The following is a 27757-nucleotide window of genomic DNA, read 5'->3' as shown; positions in this document are numbered from 1 at the left end:
AAAAATGCTAGGAACAACACATAAGAGACAACGGATCAATACCGTAGCGCCAAATTTTCAGACTGTTATAACGATATCGATCAGGTGCGAACTGTTCACGACTGCGGATGGCACCACCGCCGCATGATCCGAATGTTCAAGGTTACAGGTGATACCACCGCTGCATAGTCCAGACAGGTGACACCACCGCTGTATGGTCCAGACAGGTGACACCACCGCTGCATAGTCCAGACAGGTGACACCACCGCTGTATGGTCCAGACAGGTGACACCACCGCTGTATGGTCCAGACAGGTGACACCACCGCTGTTTGGTCCAGACAGGTGACACCACCGCTGTTTGGTCCAGACAGGTGACACCACCGCTGCATAGTCCAGACAGGTGACACCACCGCTGTATGGTCCAGATGTTCAAGACTGTAGCTGATACCACCGCTACATAATCCAGAAAATGAATGTAAGATATTTACAAATATACAGAAAAAGCCCCTGTGTTTCGGAAATTGGTTTCGCTGTCACCCGACCAAGGATGGATTTCTGAAATGTGATAGTGTTTCTTTGGTAAATTTTGTATTTTTGGACTTAGTTGAATGGTAAGTCGACGTGACTTGTGCACAGTTACAGTGAGTACGTATTGACTTTTGGGTACTTAACCTACCCGGTTATCAAACTTGTGACACGCACGAGTAAAAACAGATGCGAGAATGAATAAAAACGCTGAGAAATGCGGTAGTCATGCAAAACAAAAACATTGAGCACACGCGATGCTGCTTAACGCCATGCAACAAATTTCGCGCCTTTTCGCTGTGTCATACTGTGTTTTCATTGAAACTTTGAAGTTGTGTTCACACCATCACAAAATGCTGCGCATCCCTTTTATGTTGATCTACTCTCAAGAGAGGGCAAAAATACATTAGCAAAATGTGCTGCTGAAGTAAACCATTTTTACATGATTTGAAAACGGCTTCAATTGTGAGCCGTCATTGAGTTGATTTAGTACATTCATGTGGGCATCGGATGTGGGCATGCCGAAAACATAGCAAATAGCGCAATAGTCTGGCTCATGAGGTTATGGTAAGTATGTAGGCAGTCTCCAAAATATTCTTTCCCGAACATAAATGGTATATTTTTGTGGGGCATCTAAAATGTTAGAATGTTAAAAATGTTAAAATGAAGAAAATGTTAAAATGTTAACAGTAATGCATGCTTTAGCGGAGCCCACATATTATGCGTTGATCTACTAGGGTCACTACAGGACCACGTGCGCCTTGCGGTTGACCGTCCGTGCCGCTCTGTCACGTATCTAAGCTGTTGTGTTGATCTATTGGGGTCACTACAGGACCACGCGTGCCTTGCGGTTGACCGTCCGTGCCGCTTTGTCACGTATCTACGCTGTGTCCATCACCATCTTCTGATAAGGGAGATGAGAAGAAACCCGGTATGAAACTGGCAGCGGTTATTCATTCCCACACTCAGTGCCACTCTGAGTCTCCCTTCGCTCGCTGGGTGAGCGTCTGGTTAACCTCTGCGACCTAACCTGCGTGCGAGTCGTGGCACGGTCTCCGGCTCTTTAAGCACATCCCGAAGACCTCAGCGGATCATGATTAATTGCTGGGCTGCGTGAGTTGAAAGTGCCATACAGTTCGCCTATAAGTTAAATGTTCTCAACGTGCTTGAATGCATTGCGATGTGAGGTCATTTCTTAAGTTCTGCACCGCGTAAATGTGCGATTTTAACGTTTCGCTAGACACTCTCGAAACTGCTTGCAATGTGTCGACTTGTCAAGCGATTATGAAGCTTTCATTTGGCAGTACAACAGACACTATCAATGAATGAAACCTTTGCATAGGTAAATCGAGGTCACGCTGAGCAACGTTGTCCAGCAATAATGTCGTCACAAAAAAGTATAAAGTTGTCCAACAAAAGGATGATACCACGAGCCAGAACAGCCCATATGCGCCAATGGTGGTGAAGTCATTCACTGTTAGGGTCACTTTAGTTCAGATCCTGAAAGAGCTCGGGATAATATTGCAAACAATTTACAGCGTTGACATCGTCGCACTGCAGGGTTAGAAGTGCTTAGTCATTCAAGACAATATTATAGAATATCTATCAAGATACTCAATCAAGAGACCTTCAGGTAAATTCACCATGCGTCAATGTTCGGTAGCTGGGAGACATAAGCCGGCCGTTATCTGCGGAAAAACAACAGCTGCGACAAGACAGTAAACACTTCACTGAATCTCGCTTGACCCGATTTGGTGAGTTAACCATACCAACTAACGGAAGGAGTGTTCATACATATTGTAGAGCATATATGAGCTTTCCGCTCAGGTGACCAATCGAAATGCAGACTATGCGTGAAATGCGGTCTCAAATGGCCACATTTGTGTGCTAGTTAACCGCTGTTTTGAACCAATTGCATTTTGCAAATCAATCCAGTGCATAGTATGTACTAAAAGTACTTGCAAAGCAATGTTGAGTCAAAGTTACTGACGCATAACAACAGGGTCATATTACTTGTATCGGCCCCTCATGCTAGACTTCACAAAATAGGTGAACGTTACTGGAAAGAGCTCAGTAAAATAAGTTTGTTTAAAAACACATGCAGATGCACGCACGCGTACATGTTCGTGCAACACCGTTTATACAGTCGGCCTCATAATTTCACAACTTCAGGATCTTCCAAGGCTTTGAACCCCATTCAACAATTGATTCGCCCCCGAGTTTCCCGCGGGTTTTCCATGCTCCAACCAGAGCATGGCCATACAGAACGTGAATAGGTCACTGCTTCCAAGGCAGCGTACCGCCAGGTATGCACTTTCACAGGTGACCTCCGCCGCAAGCCAGCTGATGGCTCGATACATTTAGTTGTCACTGGGAATGAGCCATTCACCGAGAACTTGACGCGGACCAGTGGCGGGTAGTGAAGCACAGATATGGAAACTGCAGTGTCATCATGCATGACGCATGCCATACGGCATAGGTAATCCACTTAATATATGGTGTCATGCCATCCATTACTATCATACATAACACGCGTGTAGCAACAGGGTGCTCAAATAGTCCCTGCGACCCAGAACAAATGTCCTGAATCATTTTTAATCCCGCCGGATTCCAGTTCAACTCGGATTTGTGTTGAATTTACAAAACACGTTGTCAATATGCCTTGGCATGATGAATGAGACAGAGAGAGGCGGGGGCGGGGGGGGGGGACGGTTTATTAAGAAAAGCATGGCTTCAAGTATCAAATGATATGGCAGATGTGCACAATATCCTTCGACGATGGAATCCGCGATGTGTATGTACCGATTAATGCAGTGAATATTCTTTGCCTACAAGCTCCTTCGAAGAAGGTTGTTACCTATTTGCTACTACATCTGTGTTGATGAGAGTGGTTATATGCAGGATACTTGATTTGCGTATTCGCATGCCACAGGAAAACGTTTAGCGTGCTTGCACTCAGCGTATTTATGCTCGAGATCGCCACTCACTGCTTTGAAAATACATTCCCATGCATGAGAGACCCTTGCATTTGTTTTTGCAGCCTAATGCGTAGTTTTTCCCGTCTGTCAGCGAGGGTTTTCATGCCCGCGCATTACATGTAGTACGAATACTTTTCCGTACGCCCGAAGATAATTTTCAAGTCTCTTTTCTGCACTTTCTCAAGACGTTGCACCTGCTTGGCAGTGAGCTTCGTATCAAAAACTCGTGAACAATAATCTAGCAATGGTCAAATGTAAGCAGCATAAACCAGTACAAGCTGCTCCTGTGAATGATGGAAATTATTTATGACGTGGAGCATGTATAGGGGTTTCGATCTTTTGGTTACAATCTCATTACCATGTGCTTGTCATGACGTCATTTTATGTTTTATGCCGAAGAGCTTAGTTATGGTGACAGGCTTTTTCCTTAAATCATGATGCACGGTAGTGCTGATGGTTTCTTGGCTGTGAAAAAAGCATGACTTGACACTTGCCGGTATTTAATGTTATTTTCTTTCCTGTTGCCTAATAATCTATCTTGTCAGTGTGCTCTTACAGCTAGCAGTGCTGATTTACTTGGTCAATTGGACATTCCTATTTTATGGCTATATCGACGACAGAACTCAGTCGGTTCTTAACGTAAGCAGCGCCACTGCCAACCATAGCCAGGAGAACAATCGGGCCAACTAGGGTGCCTTGTGGAGTGTCGCATGCTACCGTTCTCCACTGACTCGTGATTCCATCTGGCACTCTGACCCGCTGCTGTCGGTCTTGCAAGAATAAACATGGCCACTTTGCATACGCGGAGTAAAGTTCCATTGCAATCATGTTCTGGATAACCGTTGTATGATCAATGAGGTCGAATCTCTTCTTGAAATCGTACGTAACCGGAGAAAATAAACTGCCTGGCTCGTCCAACTCCGTCAGCATGTCATACAACAACCTTATTAAATAGTATAAGGCTGAGGTACCTATCGTATTTTCTTGTTGATGCTTGTCCATGCTTTTTTAAGTGCACCAGAATTTGTGGGACATTAATTTTCTCCAAAACCTTGCTAAAAGTCGGTGTGAGGCTTGAGGGTCGCAGGTCTCCCGGCAGTTTCGGCGATGTTTTCTTTGGCACAGGGGTGACAGTAACTCTCTCCTACACCGATGGTACACACCCTTCGTGCAATGACCGATTACAAATGTGAGTAAGTGGTACTGCCAGCTCTACAGAAAATTCCTTCAGTGGCCACACTGGAAGTTGTTCAGTGGGCACAACCATATTTTCTTCCAAATGCAATATCTGAAATAAAACTTGTCATGGCTGCATCTCAAACAGAATGTCATTGGCAGGCAGAAAACAGGAAAGGTATTCTGTGTAGTGAGCCATGCCCTGCACATATTTCTGCAAAAAAACTTATTAATAAATCGGTTATTTTTTGAACGGTAAGTTTACATGCAACTCTGCACATTCTTCCAGTACCGCGCACGTGACTGATGGGAGACCGATCTGTCGAGCCCCTCTCCGTGGGCGCCGTGACGTCATTCTCGGCGGGTGGCTGCAGCGGGACCCGGTGACCGTGACCAGTTCGCAGAGAAGACATTGGTTTGCAAAGCTGCCACCTTCAAGCTGCATGAGCGCGGTGTCTGATGCACTGCGGGTGTTTCCCCGCGTCATCGCATTGTCGCGACCGAACTTCGCGGAGCTCGTAAATGTCATCCGTGAGTCAAGTCACCGCGTCAACTTCTACTCGATTTTGCTCGATAGAATGGCGCTTTGGGGTGAATGGTTTTTAACTGATTCTGCACTAATTCACGTTAAAGCTATCTTTACTTTGAGCATGGGAAACATCTTCCTGTCACAAGGACGCTAGTGACATCGTGTATAACGCCCCAATGTCTGCTGTAGCTTTCTGGTGAGTGTGATGTCACCCATACTCCGACGTCCGTATTACAAGTGGTATGCGACGTTTTCCAAACGCATTGACGAGGGTTCTCCCAAGAGATGAGGGAGGGACCATGCGCTTTTTCGCCCTGTCTGTTTCCATGCAAAGTCATGAGCTTAATGCTTAATTTTCAACGAGGCTCGAGAAAGAAAATAACCGCCGATGTCTTTGTAGCCCCGGTAACAGCCGTTCCCGCCCGGGCGCGACACTTCATTCAGCTATATCCAAGGAAAATGTTCTCGCTATACATATTGCGTAGCGCACTTCGCAAGCAAAGGAACGTCAAGACAGCCGAGGCTCAAATTTCCCAGGTACCTGTTTTGGGTCCCCTGCCGTCACGAGAGCAACGGCTTTGGCTAGTGGCTAACTTCTGATACAATTCTCTCTCTTATTTACCTCATAATTTCGTATGAAAATGAGACCTTCAGTGCCCAAGTAGAAGCTCGTCCCATGTGCTCGGCGTGCTCGGCCTTCTGCCACGCCTGGCTGTCCCGCCGCTGGGTGCCTGAGCTGGTCAGCCTGAGTGCCCCCCCCCCCCCCCCCTCCTCCCGGCGACAGGCTGAGGAAGTGCCCGCTCACGGTCAAGGTTGCCCGTGTGCCGCGGCGAGAACCGCAAGCCACCATACGCCACTTCTCAGCGCGCCATGGATGACGGCATCTACTCACCGTCGCACTGCATCGGTACTGCCCCCCCCCCCCCCCTCTCCAAGCGCGACCTCCACCCGTCACGCAACGTGATCTGCCCAATCCCGGGGGTGGTTGCGGCGGGTAACGGGCAGGCCTCAACGTACTGGAGCCGGCTGCGGTCTCAGGGTTAGCTGGGCGGCCGGGCAGCTGAGCCGTCTTGCGTCACGCCTGGCTGAGGGCCGGCTCGGCGGGCGGCGCTGCCCGGCGACCCTCGGGTGGGCGGCGCTGTCCGGCGACCCTCGGGTGGGCGGCGCTGCTCGGTGACCCTCGGATCACGCCGGCTCGGCTCCGACCGGCGGCGCAACTCACTCGTCTTCTGGAGCGTGGTCTGGCCTGACATCGGCGGCAGCATGACAGCGCTGGCGGCCCTGCTCGTCTGCGGTCTCGGCCTGGTCGGCACCAGCTCAGGTGAGCACCATCTCATCGGCGCGTCCCAGATGAGGACGTATGGGGCGCTGGCTTGGTCGGCACCAGCTCAGGTGAACACCATGTCATCGGCACGCCCCAGATGAGGACGTGTGGGGCGCTGGCCTGGTCGGCACCAGCTCAGGTAAACACGACCTCATCGGTTCGTCCCAGGTGAGGATGTAGAGGGCGCTGACGGAGGTGCGATCTGGATGCCTTTCAAGAGAGCTTTCCCGGGTGAAGCGGCTGGGAACACGTCTGGCTTGCTGACCTGATGAAGACGGTGATGCCTCTGACAGAAGATTCTCAGTATGTTTGGTTAGTTGGCAGATGTTAATTTTCAGTTGACAGGCTATTTCCGCCAGCTGGATTGGTGGCCCTGACTTTGGGGCAGTGGTGCCAGTATTTCTGACAGGTACAGCTTCTCCGTACGCTATCGTCTGAGTCAGTCGGCTCTCTATGCAAGGAATGCCGCCGGGCTGAACCTGTCAAGAGTGTCACTCTGCATCTGTTTGGGATTTTATTATAACCCCATCCCCCACACCCAGCCCGCCTCACCACCCATTCACACCCACCTGCTATCATGGATGGGCTCCCTCCCACTCATGAGATGTCGCCGGGCGGCTAACCCCATCCCCCACACCCAGCCCACCTCACCACCCATTCACACCCACCTGCTATCATGGATGGGCTCCCTCCCACTCATGAGATGTCGCCGGGCGGCCGGTTGAATGCGCTGCGCTCGGGTGGTGGGAGAGGTTCTTATGGCCCCCTCTTGCTGCTGTCCATATGAGGTTAGTGGCCTTATTTTGCCTTGCGACCGCAAAGTTGACAAAAAGCCTCTTAGATTATCTTGGTATTTAAATTTACAACCGTCGCCAAGTACGACCGTAGGCGGCATCTCAAAGCAGAAGGTTTATCAAGTTAATTTTATTGACGTCCTGGCCTCCACTGTCTGTCTCCACCAAGTCAAAATAGTAAATATTTTTACTTCGTTATGATCATTCAATCTGAAATAAGCATCAGGCAATACTCGATAAAGCAAGTTTTCCACAAAAAACGCGAAACTTGACTTAAGCCATAACTTGCCAGACAACTAGTGTCTTAACGCTTTTATTTGTATTTTCTCAACAACTGAAGCTCCGCACCTGCCTACGTCGATCACTTGATTTACGGACAGTCCTCCAGGATGCAAGTCTGTTCATGCCTGAAGTGATGCTGCTGCATCATTATTACGACTTGGCCATGCTCAGCAGCCGTTTTCATCATGCGTGAGTCACAGCGATAATCTGGAGCGTGCCCATGACTTGTTTGGTGAGTTCATGAACATCGTTTGGATTTCAGTCCACGCTATGCTGATCGGCGAAAAACTTTTATCGACGGCTCTTTCAATCTTAGAAACAATAGAAATCTTAGAAACAATAGGCTCACGTTCGCACTAATAGCACCGCTAACGACGTTCCTAATCGCCAGCATTGGTAGTAAATCTGCTCTGTAACCGGGCGACACCGCCATCGTACTCTTGCTCTTTGATACGTTGTTGCACTTTTTCATTGACAACGCGCCACGGCTTAAGCTCTGAAACTTCATCTGCTCTCGCAAAACTCCCAGATACACAAACTCAAGATTGCCAAACCCAAATCCATTTTGTAACACCTCGATCATAGATGGCAACAGCACGGTGAGCCCTTTTGACTTGACATCGTGATTTTAACGAAGAGACAACACTGTGCCAATGGTGCAGATATCACAGCAGAAGGCATGGGTTTGCTCAATGCTCTGTTAGATGACGCCAGCGATTTCTCGTGCACCGGTGCCGTGGCGGGTGACGACACGACTCGGCCCTAGTACCGGCTGGGTCAGTGAGTGCACCGGCGCTGTGACGGGTGACGACACGACTCGGCCCTAGTACCAGCTGGGTCAGTGAGTGCACCGGTGCTGTGACGGGTGACGACACGACTCGGCCCTAGTACCAGCTGGGTCAGTGAGTGCACCGATGCTGTGACGGGTGACGACACGACTCGGCCCTAGTACCAGCTGGGTCAGTGAGTGCACCGGTGCTGTGACGGGTGACGACACGACTCGGCCCTAGTACCAGCTGGGTCAGTGAGTGCACCGATGCTGTGACGGGTGACGACACGACTCGGCCCTAGTACCAGCTGGGTCAGTGAGTGCACCGGCGCTGTGACGCGTGACGACACGACTCGGCCCTAGTACCAGCTGGGTCAGTGAGTGCACCGGTGCTGTGACGGGTGACGACACGACTCGGCCCTAGTACCAGCTGGGTCAGTGAGTGCACCGATGCTGCGACGGGTGACGACACGACTCGGCCCTAGTACCAGCTGGGTCAGTGAGTGCACCGGCGCTGTGACGGGTGACGACACGACTCGGCCCTAGTACCAGCTGGGTCAGTGAGTGCACTGGTGCTGTGACGGGTGACAACACGACTCGACCCTAGTACCAGCTAGGTCAGTGAGTGCACCGGCGCTGTGACGGGTGACGACACGACTCGGCCCTAGTACCAGCTGGGTCAGTGAGTGCACTGGTGCTGTGACGGGTGACTACACGACTCGACCCTAGTACCAGCTGGGTCAGTGAGTGCACGGTGCCGGTATTTTGCTTCATAATATATCGCTATGGTAGCCGCCTGGTAACGTTAAGGGGCGTACAATATAAACTGAAACCTGCCAAGGGGATGCTGGGGTAAGCCGGGCACAATAGATGAGGTGAGGGTCTCTTTTAGCGCTCATTCTAGCCCTGTGACCGGATGTCGCCGCCTAGAAAATGCTGCGGAGGTCTCTCTGGCAGGAAGAACAGGAGGCGGTGAACTCTTGTTGTTTTCATGTCATGGATCTTCATGTCACGCATCTTTTAGTCAATCATTACGCGACAGACCACTTTACTATCACCCATGAGAAACGGATGATTTCAACAACCTTTTTGCGGGAGTGGGGCTGTGTGGAAAGGTTTTAGGTGATGCAAGACGACCATGCAGCTCTTTTACATCAAATGGCTATGTCACCCTCCCGAAAAAAGCCTGAAGACGTGTGTGGTCTTGAGGCATTTAGTTCGATCCTACTGATTGGTGATTGGATGGATTTATGGGATCATAGCCAACCCTTAGCAGTGTTTGTTGCATGAACTCTGGCCCTACCATCCGATCATGAAATTCCAGTTCTACGACATAGTTTGATGGTGAAAGCTTAACTTGCCGTAATGCTCGGCCCGGTCCGTCCTGATCTCTGACGTCACCTGGCCTTAAGTCAGGCGACTTAAGTGCGATCACTGCCGCCGGCCAGGGACCCTCCCAGACAGGGGCAAAGAGCGAGCGCTCAAAACGACCCAAGACCAATCCGCCACGCGTGGACGGAACGGCAGGTAAGCGCTCTATTCAACTGAGCTACCGCAGCTGCAGCCGACAAAGTGTGCCTTTTACCCCGTTGACAAGGGATTTCGTGGTTCTTGGACTTGTTTTGCAAACTTCATTGCCAATTGATTGGCAAACAGAGTCCAAAATCTTGTGAAGATGAGATTCCTAGCGTCAGCATTCTAAGTGGCTAGTCCAGCCAACTTTTTCTACGGCTTTGTTCGCGCAGACATCCTTATCATATGTTCTCTTGGTCACTACCTTTTACTTAAACATCACACCATTTGCGAGCATGACAGTCAGCTTCATCAGCAATGACTGCATTATCGGTAGTTCATATGCGGAGATACCTCTACATGTCTGAAAATGTTATCCAACCGCAAACAACAAAGCCGGATGCCCGGCAATACAGAAAGCATGACGAAGCACCTTGCTCCAGTTGAATGTTTTTGGGCAGCGTCAAGCCGATGGGCTATACCCATTCCTTGACCCCATCGCATGGTCTGGAGAGCTGCTAAGCAGGGCTGGCCCTCCCAGTTCGGTCAGGTCTGCTAACATGGCTAATCAACAGTTGGCCGTGGCTCGCCCCAGGTCAGAGCCGGATCCTGACAGGCGCCAGACGACGACCCGCTAAAATGCTACACAGCTGATGGAGTTGTCGGCGACTGCCGGCCGTGGCGGTACTGCCGCGCGGTTCGGCAGGAATATCCAAAGAAGAAACCAACCATTTGTTTATACAGACCGAAAAACCCGATCGTCTGCTGCCCCAGAAGTAAGAGAAGGACATGTTTAGAAAACATCGTCTGTGAATCACAGCCTGCTGTTAACCAGTATGTGATGTATGACGTATGAGTTATGAATAGCGTGCATTATCAGGTCTTGGTGGTCAGATTGTCGCCTTACCATGGCCGTGTTATGGCGTGAATTATGTGATACATCGTGTCGCTTCCCATTTATCTTCACAGCTTTGTGCGCACTAACCTGTGTTTTGCTGCGTGCTGCTGCTGATGCCCACATCGCGCGTGTTTATGGTACCGGCGTAACTATGTGTAGCTGCTGACACTACGGCAGTCAGCCATCCATCAATGAGTTACCTGGTGACTGACACAGACTCAGCGGTGTGCGGGATCCATAAGGAAAACATTGACACCGGAGGGCAAAGAATGCACACCGCCCAAGAGCGAAGCGGGGAGATGGTTTCGAAAACCTTCGCTGTGAGGAGTGAAGGGAATGTCTCTAGGACAAGTCTATGGTCATTGTCAAACCATCGCTGTAAACCGAAATCTAGGCGTTCCCATTTTCCGGGTGTAAATAGCAAGGCGATCATATATATATATATATATATATATATATATATATATATATATATATATATATATATATACATATCCCTGGATAGCTATGCTAGAGATATCCCCCAAAGTTATACAAGTCCAGCGGGTTGTTCCAGGCTTTCCCATCTTACACCGATGAATCGGTATGTGTTTTAAAACAGGGCAGAGGTGTTGTCTTCTGCACACTTGTGCATTGTCAAAAGGCCCTCGAGACCCATCAAGGAGCGATACAGAAGCAATGTAAACTGTCCAATCTGAATGGCGAGCTCGGCCAAGTGGACGAGAACAAGCCGCAAAAAATTTGGAGATCACTGCACCAGTTTACCATCATACTTAACACAGTGACACATGTGATGTAAAGTCACGACGATCTGCAAACGAAGTAAATCGTACAGAATGATGCGGCAGTTCAGCCGCACTTCAACTAACAAGGCGACCACGTTCCCAGAGTCCTCCGGTCAGTTCATCACTGCCTCGCGCCCCACTCGCCGGCCGCGGCCGACGGCCAACCCGTGGCGCCCGATCCGGCGGCCCCTGCCACAGCAGCAGCCCATCCGGCGACCGCAGGGCCACTTCGTGCTGGGCACGAGGCCGGGCCGGGGCAAGCCGCTGCCGGCCGTGCAGCGGCCCCGGCAGCCGAGCCCGCCGCCCAGGACGGAGCGACCCGCTGTGCCATCGGAGCGACCCGCTGCGTCACCGGCCACCGGTTTCAGCAGTCAGCGGCTGAATCAGCATGGGTACATCGGGCACCCAGGTACGCGGAACAGGCGCACACCGAGCGGCTGTGGGCAGACGCCAACGTGGTGAGGAGCTGTCTTCTGATAATGAAGTGACGAATTCAGAGGAATTTGAATGATACGGTGGTATAGAACGTTATTTGCATTTCCCGTGTTGCGGGGGTCGAGGGAACCGCGACCAGAAATGGTTGCAGAGCTTTCTCCGGTATTTTAACTGTGGTAGGAGACCACTGCGAAATAAATTAACGTATATGGGAAAATGAATTGGAATTTATCACCAAAACGCTCATCCTCATCACCAGCTAGATCAGTAAGCAAAAACGGGCTAGTTTATCACCAGAAAGGCTGATGCCGATTGGTACCAGCTCAAACAAGGTGAAGTAAACCGACCCGACGCTGGAAGGCTATGGGGGATCATTAAAATGAGTTAAAATGTAACCAAAAGCACAGCTTGTTGCTGCCCGTAGCTAAGCTGTTCTTAGCTCCTGGCGATAATCCCACCGGTAGCGGTATGGATTGGGCTCATGTTACCACACGCACTGGCAGAGGCGCAGTCAGGATGATTTACATGGGGTTGAAGATTGAGGGGGAGGCACACCTCAGTGAACACTCATCACGCTTCCTTTTGTATTGTCGGAAGCCATCTATAGTCTTGGAAGAAAAATGCAGCGGGATGGGGACAGACCGTGCCAAGCATTATGACACATTTATTTTTCCAAAAAAGTCAGCGGTAGAATTGGAATATCACGATAGGAAGGTGGGGTTAGGCACGCACAACAAACCTGCTTTGCGTAACCTCTGATGAGAAATTCATCCAATCATAAAGGTTGGGAAGACAATGATGATAAACATAAAACATGCCACACAAAAAGTGTCTGAATTACAATTAGAGCTATCGAAACCCGGCCGAAACAGGCCCCGACCCCTGAGGAACCTACCCTTCGGTGCTGGGGTCCGTTACTGGCAGGGCCCTTCTAATGCCTTATAATGGATCCAATTATTTGTCACCTATCGTATTTCCTTCAAATGCCCGAGGGCCTCGATCAACACAAGATGCCCTCTGGCATTCAGGGTCCAGTCCTGTTATTCTTCGGAAATGCATGCCCAGTCCACTCTGAGCTCTTTGCCCGCACACACTATTATAACACTGCGAGTCTCAGACCGATGCAGGGGTGGCTTGTTTCAGGGGCCCCAATCAAAGCAGGAGGCCTTCAGTAACAAACGCGCATCCTAACCATGTCCCTGCTTTGTAAATGGGTCCCGAGGGCCCAAGCCAACACAGTATCAACTTTTAGGCGTGGGGGTTTCTGCCCTACGTAGGAGCCTTGATCGTTCCGTGGACTCCTGACAGGCGCAAGAGATCACTTGGCTGGCCTTTGAGGATTAGGCCAGATACAGTCGCAATGTGCAATGGTACCTAGGATCACTGACACGGATTACCGCACTAGTTGCAATGCTATCCTAAACCCTGGGTGAGGAATTCTGAAGCCCCGAATGGGATGACTATGTCGAACTGGAGCATGCTGCAGTGCCTGCAACAGTGCCGACGTTGTGCTAAATTCACAACCATTCATTTGGTGATTACATTGGTACCGTTCGTTTTGAGATGTTTGCAGACATCGCGTGCGGTATTTACGCGACGTTGTTGCGGCGGTGCTCTGGGCACCCCGGCCTGGCCGCAGGTGTACGTCTGAGCAGGTCCGAGCGGCGTGATCTCCGCGGCCGTGTTGCAGCGGTGCTGGGTTCACCCCGGCTCGGCCGCAGGTGCGCGTCCGAGCCGCGTGATCTCCACGGTCGTGCTGCAGCGGTGCTGGGTTCACCCCGGCGTGATCTCCACGGTCGTGCTGCAGCGTTGCTGGGTTCACCCCGGCCCGGCCGCACGTGCGCGTTCAAGCGGCGTGATCTCCGCGGCCGTGTTGCAGCGGTGCTTGGCCTAGCAGCGATGCCGCGGATGCAGCCCTGCGTCTCCGGCGCGGTCCAGCGTGTCCGCAGGCGTGGGTTGCTTCAGAGTGGGCCTTGGTAACAAGTGGGTCGCCTGCCTTTCGAGGCAGCCTTGGTCGCGCTGCGGCAGCCCTAAGTAGGTCGCGCCGTCCTCAGAAGCTCCCTGGCGTACCCAAGCGCTGCGATGTGCTAAAGGATACATGTGGCTCTGGTGGGCCCTCTCCGCAGTCTCCGGGACGCATTGTTCTCACAAGACCACGAATGCTGGGCAGTTGGCTTCTAGTCGGCTTGGACCCCGGGGACCAATCACGAAGCACGGGTAAGACCGATGCTCACGACTGTTACTGAAGACCTTCTGCGTTGGCCGGGTCCCTGAAACAGGGTGGATCCCTGTGGCAAGGCACAAGGAGCTTAACAGGGAAGCCTGTGTCGGCAACGAGCTCCTGGTTGACCTGAGGCACATTCCGCTGAAGAGGAACGGAATGGGAACCTAAATGTCAGAGAGCCACTTCCGTTGTTCGAGGTCTTCTTGCCTGATATGGGATGGAAATGCGAGACGTGACATGGAAGTGGTCCATAATGAGACAATAGAAGAGCCCGACCAGTCATGGGCTCTAGTATCGAACGGACGCGACCTTCAAAGATCCTGGGCCCGAGCCCTAAAACGGACGCGGGGCCCCGTTTGAGCCAGGGACCAGATAACCCTAATTGCGGTCCATACTGCGGCCCGTAAACGTGCTTGGGTGACAGTTTCTATCGTTGCCATTATTGTCTTTAAGGCCTTTTTGGTTCGAAGATTTTGTATCAGAGCTCACCCAAAGATGGATTGTTGTCTGTGCTCTAAGGCTCCACCTTCCTTTTGTGAATTTCCAATTCTACGGTGGAGTTTTATGGAAAAAGTTGAACGTACCGTAATGCTTAGCACGGTCTCCCTTACCTCCCTGCTGCATTGAACGGCCACTGCCACCGACTGCACACAATCCAAGTCAGAGTCCACCAGACAGCGCACATGGCCGCAGCCAAGATCGATAATGTAGAGGCCCACCCTCACCCCAATACCATTCCCAAGCGATGGGATCTCATTGGGATGATCCCCCTTCCGTGTTTGATTACCCTGGATGCGCCCCTGCCAGCGCGTACATAGCGACTTGACCCCCCAAACCGGCACCGGTAGACTGAGGTCGCCAGGAGCTGACGCCAATGAAGCCACGGAAGGCAACCAGCTGTGCGTTTGGTTAGGATGTAATTCGCGTCGGTGATTGGTCAGGCCCGTCCACCCGTAACTGAAGGCTTCGGCCCTGTGTCTGATCGGTTTACTATACCCGCCGTCCACCCATAACTGAAGGCTTCGGCCCTGCGTCTGATCGGTTTACTATACCCGCCGTCCACCCGTAACTGAAGGCTTCGGCCCTGTGTCTGATCGGTTTACTATACGCGCCGTCCACCCGTAACTGAAGGCTTCGGCCCTGTGTCTGATCGGTTTACTATACCCGCCGTCCACCCGTAACTGAAGGCTTCGGCCCTGCGTCTGATCGGTTTACTATACCCGCCGTCCACCCGTAACTGAAGGCTTCGGCCCTGTGTCTGATCGGTTTACTTTACGCGCCGTCCACCCGTAACTGAAGGCTTCGGCCCTGTGTCTGATCGGTTTACTATACCCGAATTTGTCTGGCGCCCTCGCATATTCGCGTATGGCATATTCGCCTCCCCAGTGAAAACAGCGTTGAAATTGACTTGTAATCTTGGGAAACTGGAAGCCTTATTTGCCGAATGGCGTTGATGAGTCCGATGGGCAAGACTGTGCACCAATGAGAAACAGCTTTAGATGTATATCCAGCGTAGCAGCCATGACACCTAATTATGTCCAACATGTATTATGCGAATTAAGAGAGGACGGTAACTTTTATTTTACCTTGAACCTACCCCTCCCCCACTTTTTTAAATTTTCTTATCTCATGGTCGAATGTCATATTTCTAACTTGATCTGTCCTGTGCTGACCTCATTAGCAATGGTATGGTTTTGTTGTAGTAAGAACGCCACCTAGATTGTACAATTTCAAGAAGGTTTTCAAGAGGGTTTTACGGGGCTGCTTGCGTCTTTCCCTTCATTATAAACAAACAGCATGTCACATAACGTCAGATCAAACACACCTAAGGTTGTTCATTCTTAAAAGGAATGTTCCAAATTTGGAGATACTGAAGCAAGCATCAGGTATGATGATACAATCTCACTTATAACTATTGGTATACTTTTCAGGTGAAAACAGCCGCGCTAGACAGTAGATTTTCCGTTTAGTAAATATACTCCTTAATATGTCATGGTTTGCTTACGTCGTCGTACCTTGCACAACATTGACTGAGAGCCAATTGGCGGCCGCTACATCTGGAAATCACGCTCACCAGCGCAATATACGAACACCTTGATAATTACATATTTTCGGGTCTTGATCGCCGCATGGCTTAGGGAATGGGAGGATTTGAATAATATTATTGTGACTTCATGAATACCAAGGCGACTTCGAAGTACTCTCCCCGAGGCATCTTCCCCCATTTTCGCGGGCATGTCGCCCAGAAACACGAAGAACCGAAGTCTAAGAAGGGCCTGCCCTTGTGAACAGCACCGAAAGGTCTTGAAGATGGCGGCTTCTGTTCAAAACCCCATATAGGTGTGGAACACTTACTTAAAACAATGCTTTCACTTATGCTACAATAAAGCTTAAAACGCCAACAACCACATGACAGTGCAGTCATTCATCCCCCGGTGCTTAATCTACTCTGACCCTTTCTGTTGAAAAGGTATTCGACCTTTTATGACCCCACATGCACCGGTGGAGAACCAATAACTGTTTTACAACCCCCCGCCCGGGCAAGTCGGTTTGCGCCGACCAGTCCGGCAGGGATTATGACACATTTTTCAAACAGCTGGTGTGAACGTTGATCCACAGTGTCTGTGAGCCTGTCTGTGCTGAGCCGGGTGTTCCTCTGTGCTGCAGACTGTGGCCTGGTGAGCCCCGAGGTACGCGCCGACTTTGACCAGCTGGAGCTGCGCCGGCGCCGGCGCTCGCCGCTGGACCGCTCCCATGCCTCGGCCCCGCTGCTGGACCGCTCCCACGCCTCGGCTCCGGCCGACCCCTTCGCCATCTACGACTCGCTGAAGTACGGCGAGGAGGAGGAGGTCCTCGAGTACGAGCCGTACACAGAGCCGCCGCCTGCCGAGACGGCAATCGCCGGCCCTCACGGTCAGACGCCAGTGGCTGCCGCCCCACAGGGTCAGGAGCCAGCGACTGCCGGCCCTCACGGTCAGGCGCCAGTGGCTGCCGGTCCTCACGGTCAGGGGCCAGCGGCATCCGGTCCACAGGGTCAGGACATGGCGAGCTCCGGAAACGCAAGCGCGTCTCAGGGCCAGGGTCAGGTGTTCAGAGTGAAATTCCTGCCGCCCGCGGCAGGCGAAGCCAGTCTGGTGTACGGAGACGAGGAAGAGGGATACGCTCCGGACTTCGACGTCCCAGTAGAGGTGTTCGGCGAAACGTTTACAATAAGAACGGGGAGAAAACAGGATGATCCATATGGGATATATTCGCAAGAATATTTGGACAGTGTCAGCAAGCAGTTAAAAGATGTTCACTACATCACCGGCGGTGAAGACGCAATCGTTGGGCGATGGCCATGGATCGTAAGTCAGTCAGAACACTACTCGGGCTGGATGTAGGCACGCTAGTTAGTTAGTTAAACGCGCTGTTTTAATGTATGCTCAAGCGCCTGGCTTAATTTCTGTTTGTGCTTTTGGAAATGTTACTATGATGTTCTTAAAATATAAGCTAGGGAGACGTTGCATGTGCAAGGCACGCGTAAAGGAAACTCATGGAAATGTTACCTGTTGACCACAATCTTTCCATATGGTGCAAACACTGATGTTACATCGTTCTCTTATCGCCAGGCTCTGATTGGTGAGCGACTCCGGCGAAAAATCTCTTGGTTTTGCGGTGGAGCCATCATCAACGAACGATTTGTGGTTACCGCTGCCCACTGTCTGGGCAAGTTCCGAAAGTGAGTCAGTCAGACACCCAGGGGGGGGGGGGGGAGGGTGAACAGTCGGCGCGGAACAAAATGTTGAGTTGCACATCATTTAACGAAATGCGGGAATTGTGTTTATTCTGAGGGAAGTAAATGAAGCCTCTGCTACTCTGTCATATGCTGTTCTCTCCCATGATGCTCATTATTCACGGTTTAGCTTCACTGCCATCCATACATAAGACAAAGGGAGAAAATGAATCTGAGGAATGTAGGAACAGATGAGCTCCGAAAGTTCAGAGAACCCCGGGGTCGGCGAGTGTGCCTGACACGTTGGGGAAGCTTTGACATGGTGCGGAAGGTTTGAGGACAACAGAACACAATGGCGTACTCTGGGCGTCGTCCGTCGCGTTCACTCCGCCTTCGAGTGACGCAATGCGCACCTGTTGAATGAATCATCTGGCATCCCCAGGAACCGGCTGGTGGTGCGCGTCGGCGAGTACGACCTGAACTCCGACACGGATGCGTCGCACCAGGACCTCCTGGTGGACCGGATCTACCTGCACCCCGAGTACGTGCACCGTCGCAAGCACCACGACATTGCGCTGCTGCGGCTGAGTCGGGCGCTGCGGCTGGGCACACTGGTGCGGCCCGTGTGTCTGCCGCCTCGCGGAGTTGACCTCACCGGCCAGACAACCACCGTCGCCGGCTGGGGACACACCGAGTTCGGTGAGGAGACGACAACACACATCCGTCCGTTGGGAGTATGCGCAGCCGGCATGTACTGGTGCGGCAGCAATGTTTATCAGTTTATGCTGCAATGAAGATGTTGGTGTGCGCCACCTACCAGCACCTCTAGGTGCTTTGTAGTAAGCAAACTGCGTTATATATATATATATATATATATATATATATATATATATATATATATGTGCAAAAACAAAGGTACAAAAGCAAAGGTGTTCGTGCGTGCGTGCGTGCGTGCGTGCGTGCGTGTGTGCGTGCGTGCATGCGTGCGTGCGTGTGCACGTGTGTGTGTGTGTGTGTGTGTGTGTGTGTGTGTGTGTGTGTGTGTGTGTGTGTGTGTGTGTGTGTGTGTGTGTGTGTGTGTGTGTGTGTGTGTGTGTGTGTGTGTGTGTGTGTGTGTGCGTGTGTGTGTGTGTGTTCATCTGGCGTACGCCCACAGAACATCGGCGACAAAATTATTATGTTGCTGCTGGCTTCGTCCAAACCTTCTATTTTGGGCATGCGGAGGCACGTGCCAGATGACAGCGCTGTTTAGCTGTGCGTCAGAAAGTTTGTCTATGAATGGATTAGGCCCACAGAAAATTGTTGTCGTCTCAAAGTCACGTAAGATATGGCCAAGCAAATGCCTTGTGTAAAGCGATCCCGGCCGCGTGCCGCCGCGAGTGCGCAGGGGCGCGTGCGTTGACGTGTGTCCGGCGGTTCTCTCAGGTGGCGAGACGTCGGCGGTGCTGCAGGAAGTACAACTGCCGCTGGTGAACACGACCGGCTGCGAGGCCCGCTACAGGACCCTCGACGACAGCTTCCAGGCGGACTTCGCGCCCGGCTTCGGCGACACTAAGATATGCGCGCACGACACGACGGGCGGCGGCAGGGACTCGTGCCAGGTGTGCTGACTGGGCCCGTGTCACCTACGCTGCTGCCTCGCGATACACATCCAACTGATAGCACGATTGCGTGCTGTTACACTTTACTTTTCTTTGCCCTCTTGATAGCTGTTTTGCTGTGTGTGAAGGACGGGTAGCCGCTGCTTTATCGGTGTGGGCATGTACACCACCAGATTGCGCCGAGTTAATCTCTGATGTCCGTCAATCTGCATAATGCAGGCGCAATCTTTCGGCGCAATGCATTCTTCGGCTGTAAACATCATCAAACATGCGCTGTTTAAACAGCGATGCCATTTGAGTCAGCCTGGCCACGGCGCCGGACTTTGTGACATATTGTCGGCGTCCACCGCCCGGCCAGCGCCCGGGAGCTGCATCCTGATCTGGGGTCTGTTTCAGGGCGACTCGGGCGGACCCATGACCTACCAGGACCTGGCGTCCGGTCGCGTCCAACTGGTCGGCATCGTGTCGTCGGGCGTGGGCTGCGGCCACCCAAAGTTCCCGGGCGTCTACACACGCGTGGCCATGTACGTCGATTGGATTTTGGAGAAGGCCTTCAAAAGCCCATGACCTCTGGCCGTTCACGTAGGCGGCTGGACAACTTCCTTGGTATGCTGCTCGCTAACCTCTCTCACGTGCTCACGACCGTCTGAGGTCAGCCAGCAGCACTCCCAGCAAAAGCCAACGAACTGGAAGAAGTGATCTCCTACTACGGTACTAATGTGGATGATTCAACATGGGCTTTGCTCTGGCAACACATAGCTCAATACCGGAACGAAGGTTTCTTGAGTGCATGTCTGGGGCGTTTGTCGTTGTTTTCGTTTGATAACAATGTTTTTCCTGACGTCTGTCATTGAACTGGGTGTGGAATGCGTTGCCATTGCACACATAATGGACGTGTATTTGTTGCCAGTCTGCTTACGTGTAAGTAAACTAGCATATGTTGAGATCAGCACGAGAGGTTCTGCCAGTGGTGCCATGCGCAGCACGTCACTCACGTTATATAGAATCGGCCGGAAAACGCACAATCTACTGTATTAACAGACGACGTGGGTGCAGAGTTGTGCTAAGATCACATTGAGCATACTTGTTCTTAGAACTTACTTCAACCCGGTTGGCGAACTCACTCATGTGTCTATGGTGAGGTGCTGGGCTTACGTTTGACTCATTCCGCGCGATTTTTGCTTCGTAATGCTTTGAAATGAAAACATGTGATGATAACAGTGAATGCCTGTTTTTAATGTAATGGTGACGGATGCCACTGACACTGTTCCAATAACGCGTGTTTTGTCTTTCAATCTTTCGTCTAATGAACTCATCTTTATTGCATGTACTCGTTTGGTGAATCTGGAATCTGTGATTGCATTTGCCGAAAATAATTAAATATGCTGAAACATTCGTCTTTACCGCTGCTTGACATTGCATTGTTGTTTTAAATAGCGCAGAATGAACACCAACACTGCATTTATAGTACACCAACACATTGCCGTCCCGTCCTTCATGCGCTGAACCCACTGAATACGGAAGGAAGCCGATGTCCGTGCTCAACGCTCGCTTGGTTCGCTCTCGGCCCGATTCGCCAGGAGGAGAGATGACTACTGCGAATCCTCTCAGCAAATCCGAAATCATGCACAGACATGGTATCTGCAAGCGGCCGATATAATGAATATATTTGCTGACTAGGTACCTGCATGCGATGTCCGAGCTATATCTGTGAATGCAACACAGATCTTATATTGATACTCAGGGTGATATTTAAGGGCCCACTGGTTTTGCCGAACTTCCATGCAGAAAGGTATAGGTCCGCTTAATCCAGTGGCACCGCCCTCTGTGCCTTGGTTTGTCGTTGATGTATTACCGAACATATACAATTTGGTTTTTCGCCCACTATGCTAAAAATGTTATGACTCCCGTCCAACATGTATGTGAATAAATATTTATTGACCAATAAATTTGGCTCAAACCGGTCATTGTCTGGTTTGACCTTCACAGGTCAGCAAACCGACTTAGTTGGATAATTTCGGCGCTATTCGCCTGACATAACATCGTTGGACGAATACATCAGGCGTCTGTCTCATCAGGTGTTGGATCATCTCAAGGCATTCTGGTCACGTCGTGTGCGCGATCTGTCGACGCCAAGTGAAAATGATCTTGGACTCAGCCCATGTCGATGAGGGCTTGCGAAATATGTGCGACATCCGCGTGATATAGTCGCATCAAGAGTGGGACCCGTTGCTGATATATTATATGAAGACAGCTGTTACATCATCGGCAAAACACTGGAAGCAGCATGGGGTGCTTCGCAGCTGGATATGCATGTCTTTACCGCTTTTAATAAGATATGCGTCGGCGTTTTGTCTGATGGTCTGTTCACCGGTCCGGTTGACAAGATATGTGTCGGTGTTTTGTCTGCTGGTCTGTTCACCGGTCCGGTTGATAAAATATGTGTCGGTGATTTGTCTGATGGTCTGTTCACCGGCCCGGTTGATAAGGCATGCGTCGGTGATTTGTCTGATGGTCTGTTCACCGGTCCGGTTGATAAGATATGTGTCGGTGATTTGTCTGCTGGTCTGTTCAGCGGTCCGGTTGATAAGATATGTATCGGTGTTTTGTCTGCTGGTCTGTTCAGTGGTCCGGTTGATAAGATAAGTGTCGGTGATTTGTCTGCTGGTCTGTTCAGCGGTCCGGTTGATAAGATATGTGTCGGTGATTTGTCTGCTGGTCTGTTCAGTGGTCCGGTCGATAAGATATGTGTCGGTGATTTGTCTGCTTGTCTGTTCAGTGGTCCGGTTGCACCACAGCCACCGGATTGCAGCAGGCAGCACAACGTCTCCTGGCTGCCGCGCAGCTCGAAAAAGTAACCGAGCCTGCTGTGCCCTTGGGAGAAGCGTCCGACTTGCTGTGCCTCTGGGAGAGGTGGCCTGCCTGTGGTGCGGCTCGTGGGTGTCCCGACTTGTGCCTCTGGGAGAGGTGACCTGCGTGTCGTGCGGCTTGTGGGTGTCCCTGTCTGCCACACGACTTCAAATTCGTCCCCAACCGTTGCGCTATGGGATGGCCCTAACCTGGCACGTGGAAGGTCGTCTCGGTCCGCCTCGTCGTCGAGTGAAACAACAGCTTGCGACGCCTCGGAGAGGAGGGCCGAGCTCCGCGCCAAAAAGTAACCCGTCATGCCGCTGTCTTTGAGGGGTGTCCCAGACTGGTACGACGCTCAAACGTATTGCCGGATGTCGTGCGACGCTAAGAGATGTCCTGGCTGAATGCTGAATTACACCACCGTGCCCGTCGCTCACGACGCAAGACCACGTGATTCATTGGCCTCAGGACAAAAGTGCCCTTTCAGTCACCGGCGAAATTTGGAGCGGCCCAAATTGTCACCTGGAGCCGAGGCCATCAGGCACCGTCGCACTATAACTCCTAAAGCAATTAACCACACAAAACAGAGATAAATGAAGTGCAATGGGTCATAAACATCATACATGTTTTCGTTTCAGAGGTTTCATTGTCACTTAAGTATCAGTTGCTGGCCATTCCAAAAGTCCCGGTCGTTGGGGCGTAGATCTTGGTGCACGAGTGGCCGGTGCAGCGAGCTCACGGCCGGTGAGCACGTTGGCTTCGTTCAAACCTGAGACGTTGTATGCACAGAGAAAGAAGAGAATGTGTTTGGCATGCAGCCGATCACAACTTTAAATGTCATATAGCGTGCCCCATACACTATCTCATGGCGTACTGGGGCAATATCAGTGTTGAAGAAAGAGCTCTTGCAGAGCTGAATCCACGCTTAAAAATCACTCTCCACCACTTTGTGGTCAGCTGCACACTCTTTTTAATGTTACAAACTGTGTTGCCTTAAGATGAGAATCGTTATGTTGTTTCACATCACAGCTGTGGCCCGTGTCTATGGCTGCAGTGTCGGAAATGAAATTGCATGGCTTTCCATAATGCCGAAAATTCTCACGCGCCCGGGTGGCCGGTTGAATATCCTTCGTCTGGGGGTCATTTTGACCCCCTGAGACCTCAGCAACTAAGAGAGCCAGGGACACCAAAGTCACGGGATGTAATCGCCTGTGTGCGTTCACGTGTATCAAAATTTGTGGTTCCGGGGCCATGACCTTATGGTCAAACAATTTGAAGCGAGGCCAAACTTTAGATTAGCATCCAAAGCGCCTCCAGAACCTAGACATCGGTTCTTAGGAAAAGGCAACTGGCGTTTATTTAAGGTCAGTTACCTTGTTTGACCTTTCGCAGGTCATGGTGATCAAAAGCATACAAGACTGTTTTGAGTTTTGCATTTGAATAAGCATCAATGATTACGCCATGTAGTGCGGTCCTAAAAACGAAGTGCTCACTTGGGTCAGGTCAGTAACCTTTTCTGATCTAACAAGTCCATGGACGATGTTTGATGCGGTTCCTGTTATCAATTAATTCGAAATGAGTACCAGAATCTGCCCAATACAACAAACTCTAGATGAAAAAAGCACATTTGTTTTGACCTTATTCTGACCTTAATACTTGGTCCTAGATCAACGCTATTTGTTCATTCAATTGTTGTGTTGCTTAAGAAAATATTTCACATATGTATGGCTTTGTCAAACATTTTGTTGTTGCATCAGATTGAACGATTTCCTAGAAATTGTCTTCGCTGAATCTATGGCCTGACTTTGACCTGCCCTAGGTCAGTGACCTTACAGGGTACATTTTAACTTTTGATACCAAACGATCTGCTATTCAATTGTTTACAGTTATACCAAATTTGGCGCAGCAACGTCTCGCCGCTCGGGGACCATGCCAGAAAATCCTAGGGGGTCACATTTATCCTAAACCCGAGCGCGCGTTAATATTTCTAGTATTTACAGTCCGTGCCTGGGAATTTTTTACTTCCTAATCCAGAGCCCCGACCAGAAATTCAACGCTGAATAAACTAGGACGCGTGTAAATCGACTCAGGAGTGCATCTACACAGAACAGCTCCTCTGCTTAAATCCACTGCGAAGTGGATTTACACAGGATGCCACCCCTGTGTAAATCGACTCAGATCTGAGTTGATCTACACGTAAACGCACTGTTGTGTAAATCCACTTGTGAGTAGATTTACACAAGTGTGGCTTCAGGAGTAAATCGACTCAGATCTGAGTGGATTTACACAGGAGCGCCGTTCTGTGTATATACACTCCGGAGTGGATTTAAGCAGAGAAGGTGTTCTGTGTAGATCCACTCATGACGTGATATACACAGAAGCGCCATTCTGTGTAATTCCACTCGCGAGTGGATTTAAGCAGAGAAGGTGTTCTGTGTAGATCCACTCATGACGTGATATACACAGAAGCGCCATTCTGTGTAATTCCACTCGCGAGTGGATTTAAGCAGAGAAGGTGTTCTGTGTAGATTCACTCATGGCGTGATATACGCAGAAGCGCCATTCTGCGTAACTCCACTCGCGAGTGGATTTAAGCAGAGGTGTTCTGTGTAGATGCACTCATGATGGACACACACACCTGTGAATTACATCGCGATGTGATCTGCGCAGGCGACAGAGCGTATTCAACGCAGCGAACTGGCGAACTGATCTATGACTTACCGAATAAGGGAAAGGTGTGATTTCAGCAATCAAGCACGCGTACAAAAGCTGAAAATATTCATTTGCCCATGCATAGCTCATTTTTTCATCACTGAAGCTACACATCGGCGTACTTTATTGAGAACATACCGTCCAGAGAAGCGAACATATATATATATATATATATATATATATATATATATATATATATATATGTACATATACAATATAGTATGCGTGCGTTTGCGCGTGTACATGTGTATGTACCAGGAAAAGTAGATGCTGAACTTGTCATATTGCTTACAAGGCACGCCATGCAGCATCGCATGCTTGCCACACGGTGCTTTGCAGTGTGCGGCTTGTATCCAGTCTTGGTAACGGGTGAGGGGTGCGGAGGGCTCCTAAAGGGGCTCCTTGATGGTGAAACGCCCCCCCCCCCCTCTCATACACACAAATTCGTCAGCTTTGGCCGATGCATTTCCACCGGCATGATTTCGTGCGTGTTTTATGCATTTCTAACTTTCTGCACTGGGGCAAGAAGCCATGAAAGGTACTGGAAAGCAATTTGCTGTCTGTATTTTGTTGCAGGCAATAATTAACAGAAGGGAGGTGATGTTAGATGACATACAAAATAACGCATCGGTGTTATTCCTTTTAAATTGTTAAGCTGGTTCTATCCAAAGGGATAGACCTTAGAGCTTTGCCAAGCTTTTGTTCTGAGCTCTGCAGAGATATTCATGACCCCGTGGACGTTGAGTGTAGATAGAAATGGGGTCAGCAATGCTTTCACCTTGGCTGACCCATGTTCGCCTAGGGATGTTAAACGTTCTGTCAGAATTTATTAGTGATGCAACTTATGCAACAGTGTTTAGGATACGCACTTCAAGTCTTAGAAGCCTAATCCAATGATGTGATTACATCTCCTCATGCAGTAATGCATCTTCGCCCAGAGTTTCTATGTGGCAAGTGTATCCTCGATTTCAGAGGTCTAGTTAGGTCACTTCCGGTGAACCTAGGAACTTGTAATTAACATCTGTAATGGTACCGAGCATTCAAGGGGCAATGGCAAGAAATGCCCGACCCTAGCCATTATATTTTCGAATGGGACTACTTGAAGTCATCTTTGGAAAAACAGGCTTAATTCAAGTAGCGCTCCCCTGGGCGGGAAAATCGCAATGATGGAACGTTGAATAGCGCGGTAGGTAAACTGGAAAAATGTATGGAAGACTTCGTTAAGCCCTCACTCAAAAATCAAAAACAAATTGGAACCGAAATCGGCAAATCCAAACTTGGGCCGTACGTACGTTCATGCCTATGCAACCTACATTCTGAATGCAATTCGGTACCTTAACTGAACCTAGTACTGTGAAGTAACCCAACTGAAGCTACTCAACTGATTCACACGCGGTACCAATATGAGTGTGTTTGACATCCAGATGAGTCTTTCGTCTGTAAATTCGAAGTCGTTCAACTTGGTGCTAACTTAAAACCAAGAACTTCACTTCTGCGTAACGTTATGGGAAACGCTTTTTAGGTTTAGGTCACTTGCAGACGTCTGTGCCGAAAGAACCTCACTGTTAAAGACAGTCATTGGCGGTACCTAATGGGGGTACTGCCAATAATAAAATGCGATAAATATTCTCTTCGCTCTTCTATCTTCCACCTTCGGCTCTTCACAAATATGTCTTCCGTGAAAGCGCTAGCATTTTCGTTGGCACATCAGCTTTGCCTGCCTTGTAAAAGACACACGATAAAGTTGTGTGTATGCAGCTGTCGTCCAACCTCGGTACCCATGATCCTCGGTCACTCAACCGAAAACGCCCCGGACGATGCCGCTGAGTGAGCTGTACTCGGATTGGGGTTAAGCACGTCGTGGCCGTCACCTTCGTAAACTTCAGCCGTGCCTTTAATGTATTAACCATGGCGTAGATCCGACAAAGCTGCAGTGATATTGTATTGATCCGAATGGGTTTGGGAGTTACCTTGCTGGTCGAAGGTGGATGGTGAGAAGCGGAATCTTTCTCTTCTGTCGATTTACGGTGTCCCTCAGCGATCCTTGGTTGACCCTATCCTCTTCAGTATTTTTACGAATGAATCTCCATCTTACCTCCTTCACGAATATCTAGTATCCTGTGCCGACCACACCCAACTGCTGGACTCTACACATCCAGACCAACCATTCGTTTTGAAATCACGACAGGAGGAAACCATTCAAGTAGTTAATTCCTCCTCCACATCTAGCTCTCTTAAAATGAAGCCGACCAAAAGAGCTATTCTTCCCGGCACTCCACAATCCTGAAAGGAAACCTTATATTTTCACCTGGGCAGTGCGTGACGCCAATTGAGCCCTTCGTCGCCCATGAAGGTGCTGGGGGTCCTATTGCAGGTACCTTTTCTTGGGAGATGCTCACATCCTACGTTAAAATGCGCAGCCCCATCCTTTTCCGCTTGCATAAAATCCGCCACAACCAACCATATTGGCTGTTTGTGACGAATCACAATGAACAAATTCCACCACAAACCACAATCAACAGATTCGTCACCCGAGGATCGTAAATCCATCATCCAGTCCCAAGTTCTCATCTTCTGTACTGCCTCTCGGTCTGGGGTGTGGCTGCAGCGCATCACCTAAATAGAGTGCAAGGGGTGATTAACCGTGGGGCCAGGATCGTCACCGATG

The 27757-nt window shown here is 50.2% G+C and overlaps 1 protein-coding gene and 1 long non-coding RNA gene across 2 annotated transcripts; both read left to right on the top strand.

The window, feature by feature from the left end:
• The first annotated feature begins 6425 nt into the window (after positions 1 to 6425).
• On the top strand, positions 6426 to 11770 carry LOC119091917 (uncharacterized). The gene is made up of 3 exons (XR_005093465.1): positions 6426 to 6509; positions 10465 to 10645; positions 11656 to 11770. It is a non-coding gene; the product is annotated as an uncharacterized LOC119091917 (long non-coding RNA).
• A 2-nt stretch (positions 11771 to 11772) lies between these two features.
• Positions 11773 to 21486, top strand: LOC119091916 (trypsin-1). The gene is made up of 6 exons (XM_037214843.1): positions 11773 to 11961; positions 16879 to 17558; positions 17823 to 17932; positions 18369 to 18625; positions 19352 to 19527; positions 19924 to 21486. The coding sequence occupies exons 2-6, from the start codon at positions 17253 to 17255 to the stop codon at positions 20092 to 20094; spliced, it is 1020 nt and encodes a 339-aa protein (XP_037070738.1). The 5' UTR covers positions 11773 to 11961; positions 16879 to 17252; the 3' UTR covers positions 20095 to 21486.
• Positions 21487 to 27757: the final 6271 nt, after the last annotated feature.

The sequence above is a fragment of the Pollicipes pollicipes genome, unplaced genomic scaffold, assembly GCF_011947565.3.
Source record: "Pollicipes pollicipes isolate AB1234 unplaced genomic scaffold, Ppol_2.1 Scaffold_3447;HRSCAF=4054_pilon_pilon_pilon, whole genome shotgun sequence".
Classification (NCBI taxonomy): Eukaryota; Metazoa; Arthropoda; class Thecostraca; order Pollicipedomorpha; family Pollicipedidae; genus Pollicipes; species Pollicipes pollicipes.
This window is presented reverse-complemented; position numbering and strand designations above follow the sequence as displayed.

Coding starts and splice junctions, on each gene's coding strand:
- LOC119091916 (XM_037214843.1), top strand. CDS start 17,253: ATGGCGAGCTCCGGAAACGCAAGCGCGTCTCAGGGCCAGGGTCAGGTG. Junction 17,933..18,368: donor TGTCTGGGCAAGTTCCGAAA/GTGAGTCAGTCA, acceptor TGGCATCCCCAG/GAACCGGCTGGTGGTGCGCG. Junction 18,626..19,351: donor CTGGGGACACACCGAGTTCG/GTGAGGAGACGA, acceptor CGGTTCTCTCAG/GTGGCGAGACGTCGGCGGTG.